At 41.4% G+C, this 13,202-nt stretch overlaps 1 protein-coding gene across 2 annotated transcripts in view; it reads right to left on the bottom strand.

Moving 5' to 3' along the window:
• LONRF2 (LON peptidase N-terminal domain and ring finger 2) overlaps positions 1 to 13,202 on the bottom strand; it is an 86,333-nt gene that overhangs the window by 38,250 nt on the left and 34,881 nt on the right. Inside the window, exon 12 of one of the 2 annotated variants that reach the window (XM_049696072.1) lies at positions 12,903 to 13,044. In XM_049696072.1, the coding sequence (XP_049552029.1) occupies positions 12,903 to 13,044 (142 nt within the window). Of the gene's footprint in view, positions 1 to 9,358; positions 13,045 to 13,202 lie in introns of those variants that run through there. The other variant, XM_004277749.3, reaches the window with a different exon arrangement.

The following is a 13,202-nucleotide window of genomic DNA, read 5'->3' as shown; positions in this document are numbered from 1 at the left end:
GGTCTGTATGTTTTCTCAGAAGAGTGAAGCTTTCCCTTGTAGATATACAACAGCTTCTATGGCTAAAATTTTGTTATAAAAGATTATCCCTTCCTGGGGACCCCCTCTCGAGCTTCATGATAGAAGGAACTCATTTTACAGGTCAAGTGCTACAACAAGTCTGTGCTGTCTGGCCAGTTTTACAACATTTTCACTGGGCTCACCATTCTCAATCCTCAGGGTTAGTTGAAAGTGCTAACAGCACTATTAAAACTCATTTGGCAAAATTTGTAGAGACTATCCAAATACCTTGGCCAAAAGTATCGCCTTTGGTCCTTCTGAATCTCAGATCCACCCCCTTGACAACTCATAAACTCTCACCCTTTGAGAGAGTCACAGGACACCCAATGTACTGGCCCCTGCCTCTTCTGATCCACAGCTGTTAAAAGGAGATATATGTCAATACTGTAAAGGCCTAATTTCTTCTATTAAAAATAATCATGTTGGCAGAAATGCTGAAACCAGGCCATTCCTAAATGACTAGGGGCAGGAGTTAGTGCTTTGCAAAATTTCTCAGTGCCTTAAACAGAGTAGGTGACATAAGGAACTTGGCAAATTATGAGAAGGTAACGTTCTGTCCTGACCTAAGCCACGTGGCTGACAGGGTCTTGGTGCTCCAGCTGCGTGTCAGGCCTGTGCCTCTGAGGTGGGAGAGCCAAGTTCAGAACACTGGTCCACCAGAGACCTCCCAGTTCCATGTAATATCAAACGGTGAAAGCTCTCCCAGAGATCTCCATCTCAACACCAACACCCAGCTTCACTCAACGACCATCAAGCTACAGTGCAGGACACCCTATGCCAAACAACTAACAAGACAGGAACACAACCCCACCCATTAGCACAGAGGCGGCCTAAAATCATACTAAGTTCACAGACACCCCCAAACACACCACCGGTTGCGGCCCCGCCCACCAGAAAGACAAGATCCAGCCTCATCCACCAGAACACAGGCACCAGTCCCCTCCACCAGGAAGCCTACACAACCCACTGAACCAACCTTAGCCACTGGGGGCAGACACCAAAAACAAAGGAAACTACGACCCTGCAGCCTGTGAAAAGGAAACCCCAAACACAGTAAGTTAAGCAAAATGAGAAGACAGATAAACACACAGCAGATGAAGGACCAAGGTAAAAACCCACCAGACCAAACAACTGAAGAGTAAATAGGCATTCTACCTGAAAAAGAATACAGAGTAATGACAGTAAAGATGATCCAAAATCCTGGAAATAGAATAGAGAAAATGCAAGAAACATTTAACAAGGACCTAGAAGAACTAAAGAACAAACAAACAATGACAACACCACAATAAATGAAATTAAAAATTCTCTAGAAGGAATCAGTAGCAGAATAACTGAGGCAGAAGAACAGATAAGTGACCTGGAAGATAAAACAGTGGAAATAACTACTGCAGAGCAGAATAAAGAAAAAAGAATGAAAAGAATTGAGGACAGTCTCAGAGACCTCTGGGACAACATGAAATGCACCAACATTCGAATTGTAGGGGTCCCAGAAGAAGACAAAAAGAAAGGGACTGAGAAAATATTTGAAGAGATTATAGTTGAAAACTTCCCTAATATGGGAATGGAAATAGTCAATCAAGTCAGGGAAGCCCAGAGAGACCCACACAAGATAAATCCAAGGAGAAACAAGACACATATTAATCAAACTATCAAAAACTAAATACAAAGAAACAATATTAAAAGTAGTAAGGGAAAAACAACAAATAAAATACAAGGGAATCCCCACACGGTTAACAGCTGATCTTTCAGCAGAAACTCTGCAAGCCAGAGGGGAGTGGCAGGACATATTTAAAGTGATGAAAGGGAAAAACCTACAATCAAGATTACTCTACCCAGCAAGGATCTCATTCAGATTCGACGGAGAAATTAAAACCTTTACAGACAAGCAAAAGCTAAGAGAATTCAGTACCACCAAATCAACTTTACAACAAATGCTAAAGGAACTTCTCTAGGCAGGAAACAAAAGGGAAGGAAACAACCTACAATAACAAACCCAAAACAATTAAGAAAATGGTAATAGGAACATACATATCAATAATTACCTTAAATGTAGTTTAAGGCATAAACTGGCTGAATGGATACAAAAACAAGACCCACATATATGCTGTCTACAAGAGACTCACTTCAGACCTAGGCACACATACAGACTGAAATTGAGGGGATGGAAAAAGATATTCCATGCAAATGGAAATCAAAAGAAAGCTGGAGTAGTAATTCTCATATCAGACAAAATAGACTTTAAAATAAAGACTATTACAAGAGACAAAGAGGAACACTACATAATGATCAAGGGACCAATCCAAGAAGAAGATATAACAATTGTAAATATATATGCAACCAACATAGGAGCACCTCAATACATAACGCAAATGCTAACAGTCATAAAAGGGGAAATCGATAGTAACACATTCATAGTAGGAGACTTTAACACCCCACTTTCACCAATGGACAGATCATCTAAAATGAAAATAAATAAATAAACACAAGCTTTAAATGACACATTAGACAAGATGGACTTAATTGATATTTATAGGACATTCCATCCAAAAACAACAGAATACACTTTCTTCTCAAGTGCTCATGGAACATTCTCCAGGATAGATCACATCTTGGGTCACAAATCAAGCCTTGGTAAATTTAAGAAAATTAAAATCATATCAAGTATCTTTTCCAACCACAAGGCTATGAGACTAGATATCAATTACAGGAAAAAAAACTGTAAAAAATACTAACACATAAAGGCTAAACAATACACTACTAAATAACCAAGAGATCACTGAAGAAATCAAAGAGGAAATAAAAAAATACCTAAAAACAAATGACAATGAACACACGACAACCCAAAACCTATGGGATGCAGCAAAAGCAGTCCTAAGAGGGAAGTTTATAGCAATACAATCCTACCTCAAGAAACAAGAAACATCTGAAATAAACAACCTAACCTTACACCTAAAGCAATTAGAGAAAGAAGAACAAAATACCCCAAAGTTAGCAGAAGGAAAGAAATCATAAAGATCAGATCAGAAATAAATGAAAAAGAAATGAAGGAAATGAGAGCAAAGATCAATAAAACTAAAAGCTGGTTTTTTTGAGAAGATAAACAAAATAGATTAAACCATTAGCCAGACTCATCAGGGAAAAAAGGGAGAAGCCTCAAATCCACAGTATCAGAAATGAAAAAGAAGAAGTAACAACTGACACTGCAGAAATACAAAGCATCATGAGAGATTACTACAAGCAACTATATGCCAATAAAATGGACAACTTGGAAGAAATACACAAATTCTTAAAAAAGCACAACCTTCTGAGACTGAACAGGGAAGAAACAGAAAATATAAACAGACCAATCACAAGCACTGAAATTGAGACTGTGATTAAAAATCTTCCAACAAACAAAAGCCCAGGACCAGATGGCTTCACAGGCGAATTCTATCAAACATTTAGAGAAGAGCTAACACCTATCCTTCTCAAACTATTCCAAAATACAGCAGAGGGAGAAACACTCCCAAACTCATTCTACGAGGCCACCATCAACCTGATACCAAAACCAGACAAAGATGTCTCAAAGAAAGAAAGCTACAGGCCAATATCACTAATGAACATAGATGCAAAAATCCTCAACAAAATACTAGCGAACAGAATCCAACAGCACATTAAAAGCATCATACACCATGATCAAGTGGGGTTTGTCCAAGGAATGCAAGGAATCTTCAATATACACAAATCTATCAATGTGATAAAGCATATTAACAAATTGAAGGAGAAAAACCATATGATCATCTCAATAGATGCAGAAAAAGCTTTCGACAAAATTCAACACCAATTAATGATAAAAAAGAAAACCCTTCAGAAAGTAGGCACAGAAGGAAATTACCTCAAGATAATAAAGGCCATATATGACAAACCCACAGCCAACATCATTCTCAATGGTGAAAAACTGAAATCATTTCCTCTAAGATAAGGAACAAGACAAGACTGTCCACTCTCACCATTATTCAACATAGTTTTGGAAGTTTTAGCCAGAGCAATCAGAGAAGAAAAGGAAATAAAAGGAATCCAAATCGGAAAAGATGAAGTAAAGCTGTCACTATGTGCAGATGACATGATACTATACATAGTGAATCCTAAAGATGCTACCGGAAAACTACTAGAGCTAATCAATGAATTTGGTAAAGTAGCAGGATACAAAATTAATGCACAGAAATCTCTTGCATTCCTATATACTAATGATGAAAAATCTGAAAGAGAAATTAAGGAAACACTCCCTTTAACCACTGCAACAAAAAGAATAAAACACCTAGGAATAAACCCACATAAGGACACAAAAGACCTGTATAAGAAAACTATAAGACACTGATGAAAGAAACTGATGAAAGAAATTAAAGATAATACAAACAGATGGAGAGATATACTATATTCTTGGACTGGAAGAATCAACATTGTGAAAATGACTATACTACTCAAAGCAATCTACAGATTCAATGCAATCCCTATGAAACTACCCATGGAATTTTTCACAGAAATGGAACAAAAATTTCACTATTTGCATGAAAACACAAAAGACCCTGAATAGCCAAAGCAATCTTGAGAAAGAAAAATGGAGCTGGAGGAATCAGGCTCCCAGACTTCAGACCATACTAAAAAGCTACAGTAATCAGGACAGTATGGTACTGGCACAAAATCAGAAATACAGATCAATGGAACAGGACAGAAAGCCCAGAAATAAACCCACACACATAGAGTCACCTTATTTTTGATAAAGGAGGCAAGATTATACAATGGAGAAAAGAGAGCCTCTTCAATAAGTGGTGCTGGGAAAACTGTACAGCTACATGTAAAAGAAAGAAATTAGAACACTCCCTAACACCATACACAAAAATAAACTCAAAATGGATTAAAGACCTAAATGTAAGGCCAGCCACTATAAAACTGTCAGAGGAAAACATAGGCAGGACCCTCTATGACGTAAATCACAGCAAGATCCTTTTTGACCCACCTCCTACAGAAATGGAAATAAAAACAAAAATAAACAAGTGGGACCTAATGAAACTTAAAAGCTTTTGCACAGCAAAGGAAACCATAAACAAGACGAAAAGACAACCATCAGAATGAGAGAAAATATATGCAAATGAAGGAACTGACAAAGGATTAATTTCCAAAATATACAAGCAGCTCATGCAGCTCAATATCAAAAAAACAAACAACCCAATCCAAAAATGGGCAGAAGACCTAAATAAGACATTTCTACAAAGAAGATATACAGATTGCCAACAAACACATGAAAGGATGCTTAACATCACTAATCATTAGAGAAATGCAAATCAAAACTACAATGAGGGGGCTTCCCTGGTGGTGCAGTGGTTGAGAGTCCACCTGCTGACGTAGGGGACACGGATTCGTGCTCCGGTCCGGGAAGATCCCACATGCCGTGGAGCAGTTGGGCCCATGAGCCATGGCCGCTGAGCCTGCGCATCCAGAGCCTGTGCTCCACAATGGGAGAGGCCACAACAGTGAGAGGCCCGCGTACCGCAAAAAAACAAAAAAACAAAAAAAACTACAATGAGGTATCACCTCACACCAGTCAGAATGGCCATCATCAAAAATCTACCAACAATAAATGCTGGAGAGGGTGTGGAGAAAAGAGAACCCTCTTGCACTGTTGGTAGGAATGTAAATTGATACAGCCACTATGGAGAACAGTATGGAGGTTCCTTAAAAAACCTAAAATGGAACTACGATATGACCCAGCAATCCCACTACTGGGCATATACCCTGAGAAAACCATAATTCAAAAAGAGTCATGCACCACAATGTTCAATGCAGCACTGTTTACAATAGCCAGGTCATGGAACCAACCTAAATGTCCATCGACAGATGAATGAATAAAGAAGATGTGGGACATTTACACAATGGAATATTACTCAGCCATAAAAAGAAACGAAATTGAGTTATTTGTATTGAGGTGGATGGACCTACAGTCTGTCATACAGAGTGAAGCAAGTCAGAAAGAGAAAAACCAATACTGTATGCTAACACATATATACGGAATCTAAAAAAGAAAAAAAAACTGGTTCTGAAGAACCTAGGGGCAGAACAGGAATAAAGACACAGATGTAGAGAATGGACTTGAGGACACAGGGAGGGGGAAGGGTAAGCTGGGACGAAGTGATAGAGTGGCATGGACATATACACACTACCAAATGTAAAATAGATAGCTAGTGGGAAGCAGCCACAAAGCACAGGGAAATCAGCTTGGTGCTGTGTGACCACCTAGAGGGGTGGGATAGGGAGGGTGGGAGGGAGACGCAAGAGGGAGGAGATATGGGGATATATGTATATGTATAGCTAATCCACTTTGTTATACAGCAGAAACTAACACACCATTGTAAAGCAATTATACTCCAATATCCAATAAAGATGTTCAAAAAAAAAACAACCATGCTCTGATAGAGCAATTTTTTCACAGTGTGCTCCAGGGAGACAAGGACCTTTAGCGTAACACCTTGCAACCTGGAGATTTTGTCTACTGAAAAAGACACCTCTGGAAAAACTCTCTTCAACTTCGTTGGAAACGCCTGTATCAGGTACCACTAATCAACCCTGGTACTGCCAAAATTCCAGAAAACAGACTCTTGGATTCATGTAACACATTTAAAAAAAGAACAAACCCTGGCTGGACCTGCACACCACCTGGTGACTTGAAGGTAAAGATTCCCCAGAACTGAAACAGATGACATCTGATGAGACAGCTTTCCCAAGATGTCCAGACCAGCCCCATCAGAAAGTTCAGGATTCACAGTCTCTCTCTTTCATCTGGACTATTAACTGAGCCTAGTTTCTGATTCAAATTCATGGTCTCTGAATTTGCAAGCTACAGGCTGTATTACTGTTAAAACACTTGGTTCCAAACAGTTCTTCTGAGATAACAACAACAAAAAAAGTCTTTGAAGTTTTGCTATTTTTGCAAACAGTTCATTAGCTATTGCTTCATGTTTATTCCTGTACTGTGTCTTCCCAAAAAGCCTGTTTAATTCTTTCAGTTTTGAGGGCACACTTGTATCACTATTCTAAGATACAAATTTTAGATGGGAAATGCCCAAGAGACCTCCCTCCTACCTCTCCTTGTTACTTGACCTTGATAGGTTTCTAATCTGTGCACTTTTCCTCTGACATGGGTCACAACACCCAGGAAAGGTCCTTCCTGACATCGAGGGACAAAGGCCGCTAAATCTGAAAAAAAAACTGTTGATCAGTGATGCTTTCAGAGAAGGATCTTGATCAAAAGGGGGAAATGTGAAAATTAATAAACAGAAACCTCATTTAAAATGAAGTAGTGATGCCAGAAGGGGGCGCTCTCATGTCCTACCACTTGACATCAATTGCACACCCAACAAAAAGAGCCATGCCTTGCATCTCCAACAGGAAGAAGGTGACTACTTTACTACCCAACAGGAGGAAGGAAGAATTTCTCCTTGCTTGGCAATAACCCAGCTAATGAGACACTGTCATGACTAAGCCAATGAAAAGCCATTACACTTTGAACTCCAGGTTCCTACAAGGATTCTTTGTTTATAACAGCCCCTCCCAACTCCCCCTTCTCCTCTATAAAAGAACGTTCCGCCCCTTTGTTCACCAGACTTGCCTGTGTTTCACCACAGACTGCATGTCCCAAATCGCAATTCTTTATTGATCCCCGATAAACCCATTTTGCTGGTAAAATAACTGGCTGTTTTATTGTTTTAGGTCAACAAGGTAGACTGCTTCTGCCCCCAAAACATGGATCAATATTTCACACTTTAACTGAACATGAGACCCTCTTTCTCTTCTTACTCTGACAATGGCCTGGAAAGATAAAGCCCTTTCTTCACCTCCATGGTCATATGGTTATCTACATCAGATTTGTCCCCACTCACTAAGAAATCTCACCAGCAGCATTCATCTTTGCAAGACATTTAGAATAATTCTTTAAACTAGGAGATTCTCTCCCCACAGGCACTAAAAATCTGGCTTACCCCTGGCTTAACAAGTAAAGGCAGCAGTCCCTAAAAATGACATAACTAATAAGGTGTTGCTAGCTCAGCACTTCAAGATGATCTCCAATGCTTATGACCTTGACAGAATATAGCCTTTGGAAAAGAAACACCTGAGACTTCTCCCTACTACCTTTCCTTGTTACTCAAATGGGCCTGAAGTGGTTTCCAGTCCACACACTGTCCATCTAACATGGGACATGACACTCAGGAAAGGTCCTTCCTGGCATCAAGGGATGAAGGCTACTGAACTCAGAAAGCCTGACTTTTGATTAGCAATGCTTCTGGACAAAGATCTTGTTAAAAAGGGGAAAATGTGAAAATTAATAAAGAAAATGTCAACCAACATCGGAAGTTGGGGAGGCCTGCAGAGGAAGCTCTCACACCCTACCACTCATTGTCAATTACCTCAAGCAGGAAGAGACATCCCTTGCATCTCCACTACCCCAGCAGGAAGAGATTTTCTCCTCGCCTAGCAACAAGCCCGGCCAATGGAAAATGCTGCAAGTTAGCCAATGAGAAGCCATCATCTCCCTGAACCCTTACTTTTCTCCAATGAACTTTCATTTTTCTTTTGCTAATGTACTCCTCATCCCACCCTCCTTTTTTATAAAAGCCTTCCATTTTGTATAACTCCCCAGGGTATCACTCTGCTTGCTAGAGGAGATGCTGTCTGATCCATGAATCATTTAACAGAGCCAATTAGGTCTTCAAATTTACTCAGTTGAATTTTATTTTTTAACAGGACCCATTAATTACAGACATTCCCACATGCTAGGCAGTCACTCATATGATATGGGACCCAACCAGAAATAAACTTCCACCAAAAAACAAAAACAAAAACTCTGCCAGGTACAGCTGCACACCATTCTGCTCACTGTCAACCTTATTACTACTGAACTGGGAGTTTTCACTGGTTTGCAAACTCTTTAAGTAAGCCATCGTTTCAACCAAACATATCAAGTGCTGAAACCCACATCAACCCAACCAGGTATCCATTTAAAGCTGATATCAAATCCCACATCCTAGACATCATCCTGGCTCAGAATCTCACTGTTCAGATGACATCTCAGACCACAAGTCTGCCACTGGAGACAACTTTACACCCTGGACGCTAAGACCTCTGCCCACGGACTGCATTTCCTAAGGTACAAGTTGAACACAAGACATTTTTGCTTTTCTTCCTTCAAAATTATGCATTCTATTATGTTTCTCAGCTTGCTGTCTGCTTAGCCCATAATCCTGGTATATATATTCCTCACTCTCTGCCAACACACATAGCCCCCCACGCTCCCATGCCTAAAGGGAAATCTGGCAGATGTTACTATCAGTACCATTTGTACACCGTTCCAAAAATTAATGGTGATTATTACTTTCCCCAGGAAGCATCTGCTGTCTTACCGAAGTCAACCCTTCAAGCCCCTAGGAGAGGACCGCTCACTCCCCATCGCCTTCTCCTACTACTGCCCTCCAGCTTTCCACCAGAACCTCCTGCCCTGTGTCTCTCCCCATAACCACTCCTTTCCCTCAGTTACATACACATACTACTGTGAAAATGCTTTAAAGAACTCTAACTCAGAATTGGAATTAGGAATCCACAAGATCACAGCTTGAACAGCACTGCAGGGAGAAGGAAGACTGCCCCCTTGGCCTGGCAACAGCAAGCTGCCCTCGCTTGCAGTCAATGAAAAGGTGCCACCACTGCAAACTCTCATTTTCCACTGATGAACTTTTGCTCAAAGCAACCTCTCCTGGGACTCCCCTTGTGGTCCAGTGGGTAAGACTCCACACTCCCAATGCAGGGGCCCCGGGTTCGATCTCTGGTCGGGGAACTAGATCCCGCATGCATGCCACAACTAAGAGTTCACACGCCGCAACTAAGAGTCTGCATGCCACAATTAAGAAGTCCGCATGCCTCAACTAAGAAGTCCGCATGCCACAGTTAAAGATCCCGCATGCCGCTAAGACCTAGCGCAGCCATAAATAAATAGAATAGAATACTTCAAAAAAAAAATTCCTCCCAACTTCCTCCTTTCCTCTATGAAAGAACACTCTCCTCCTTTCCTCTCCAAACTTGCCTGTGGTTCACCATAGTTTGCTTGTCCCAAATTGCAATTCCTCTGCTATTTATGAATAAGCTCAATTGTGCGGGCTGAACTGATTTTTTTTTTTCCAAAAAGGTTGACACCACTAATCACTAATATACTTTGCTAAATTACCAGATCATACCCTCCAACAGCACAACTGCTCGACCTGCCATCTTGACCCAAGAAATGCACCAAGATATTATTACCAGACTAATACTTTTAACACACTTTACAACTCTCCCAAGATATTATTAAAGAACCCCTCCCCCCCCAAAATTCCAGATCTGTGATCTTGGCTAATGCCATATAAATGGGAAACTTAATTATGAGCCGGCCTCAAGGACTCCTTATACCTTCACCAGTGTTCCTCTGTGCTTTATTTTACTCTCATAAAAAATGCTTTCTATGCTGTTTAAGGTAACTTATGCCCTATTCTCTAAATGTCTCCATTGTCTCTGTTATCACCCCAAGTTTCCTTAATATGATGTCAAAACATCAGAGGACTAATTGTATTAATCATGCTTTTAAAAAATATTTTTATGATATTTTGACTTCTTGGAGGCCTCCCTGACAGGGGAGAGATGGCCCCTTCTGGGGTAGCCAATACTCAAGAGGCAGCAAAGGGCTCACAAGGGAGCACGACTTTCATACAAAACCCAACAATCCAGCGCTCACACTCTGAGCCACCTCCTCTGACGGCTCTTACCCTCCAAGAGGCAATATTCCTCTGCCCGAACCACCCAGGGCCAGTACCAGACAACTAGAGACCACCCTGCAGCCCACAGCCCACCGACATTATACGAACTAGCCATGCCGTTTCCCCTTTCCTGCCAAAATACAATGCCCCATGCCTTCCCTTCACTGCTGTCTCTGCCTCCGGATGCTGGGTGCTTCCCCAAGTAGCCCCGAGTGCCATGCCTCTCACTTCTAACAGAACTGCGAATAACAGTAAACTCTTCCTTCAATGGCATGGACCTCTCTGTATTGTTACTCAGTCACCGTTACACATTAAGACCCGGGCACAAATCAGAGGTACGGTTCCCAACGTGGCCAAGTACAATGGTGGCACTTTAACTTCTCCTTTATTTTATGCTGCTGAAATAGCCTAATATTTCAATATGCACTACTAGAATATACACCTAAGATCCACTACTAAAAGCTACTTTATAGGATCCAGCAGATGTTGGTAATTTTTTTTAGCAGTGGGTAAGTGACAGGTGAAGTTAACGTGAGCAACTGTAAGGGTGAAAAGACCTTCTTCTAGGAGACTGAAGTCAACGGCTTAGACTTAAGCATCTAGGCCTAGTAGAGAGGAGGGGATACTTGGCAACATTCAGGGTTCAATTCTTCAATTCAGGGTTCGTTCAGGGTTCTTTCCCGTTGTGGAGCACAGGCTCTGGACGCGCAGGCTCAGAGGCCATGGCTCACGGGCCCAGCCGCTCTACGGCATGTGGAATCTTCCCGGACCGGGACACGAACCCCCGTCCCCTGCATCGGCAGGCGGACTCTCAACCACTGTGCCACCAGGGAAGCCCCACCACTGCTTTTTAATAGATAACATCTGGTCTGATCAATGTAAAACTTACTAAAAAAGAAAACAAATATAATTTTCAGGTTGGGGTTGGAGAAAAACTTGCTACATGCTTACATCCCATACCTGCCTCCCTCTCCTTGTATACTGTCCTGATGTGTTTTCCTGGCATAGGCAGATACCCATTTCATAGCAGCTTTTTAATGTCTTCATATATTAGTGGATGGATGGTGAACTCAAATTTACTGATGGGCCTAGCTTCTAATGCCAATCTGAGTAGAAAGATGACATTTCCTACATGCTTCACATCCACTGAATTAATGAGACAGGGTTGGTTTCAAGGGGTTCTTTGCACTCCTTTGGTTGTATTCTGAACATCCCAGTCCATGTACAGTTTTAGCTCCCTTTATTCATTCTTTGTTGTGTGTGTGTGTGTGTGTGTGTGTGTGTGTGTGTGTGTGTGTGTGTGTGTAAGTACATACCCTCAAATCAACTATACTGTTTTCAGATTTTTCTATATCCAAGGTACCCTTCTTGTATTTTGATATTAATTAAAACATGCAATTTACAACATCTGAACTACGGCAGGACACAAAACGCAGTTCTAACCCGTTCTGTACTACTCCTCGGGTAAGGACTAACTTCAGCCCTGCCGCTAGACAACTGTTTGATTCCTTCACAGACAACTTCACGGTGACACTCAAAGCCTAAGTGCGTTTTTGGTTAGCCTGTACTCTGAGAAATATACTTCCAGATAAAAATGTGATTTCCCTCCAAAGCATGATGGGAACACTTCACTGGGAAGGGAGTCTTCTTTCTTGCAAAACCTAAACCACCTGTCAATCATCTGGGTTGTCCCCTGTTGTGAGTGAACTACACACCGAAAACATCTGGTTCAGAGAGATTTTCTTAGGTTGTTTTCCAACTATGGGATCCATTCAAATTTCAGGCTAACCTTGTACAGAGTCAGATGCCACCAGGCACAGACTTCCAACTTTTGAGTAGGGGTCAAGGTTTGCTAAGTGTTCCAATCTGTAACCCTATCAACAAGCATTTTACAAAGCACGATGGATGGATGTTACTCGTCCGTGCCTGGAACACATAAAAACACAAGGGCTTCCAGAAACCCTGAGAGAGAAAATCAATTATTTCTCTCCCGGCCGTTAACCAGCTCTTGCCGACTATTCATCTTACGCGTGATGATGGCTAATATTCGCCGAATGGCGAGCAGACGCTCCTTCAGCGAGATCATGCTGAGTATGGCCAGCTGAGCCTTCCGCTCCAACGGCAGCACTGCCAGGATCCACCAGGACCAGGCAGGACCACTAAGGTTACTCTGCAAAACAAAGGGAAGCACAAAATTAGCACCTACAATACAAGCCTGTTCCCCCCAAATGGTCTTTTGTTTACCCACAGACACGTGAACAAGAATTAAATGCCGTCTTCTCTCTGAGGTCTACCGCGCAATTCATTCAGCCCTCAAAACACAAAGCT

Source organism: Orcinus orca, chromosome 13, assembly GCF_937001465.1.
Source record: "Orcinus orca chromosome 13, mOrcOrc1.1, whole genome shotgun sequence".
NCBI classification, from domain to species: domain Eukaryota; kingdom Metazoa; phylum Chordata; class Mammalia; order Artiodactyla; family Delphinidae; genus Orcinus; species Orcinus orca.
This window is presented reverse-complemented; position numbering and strand designations above follow the sequence as displayed.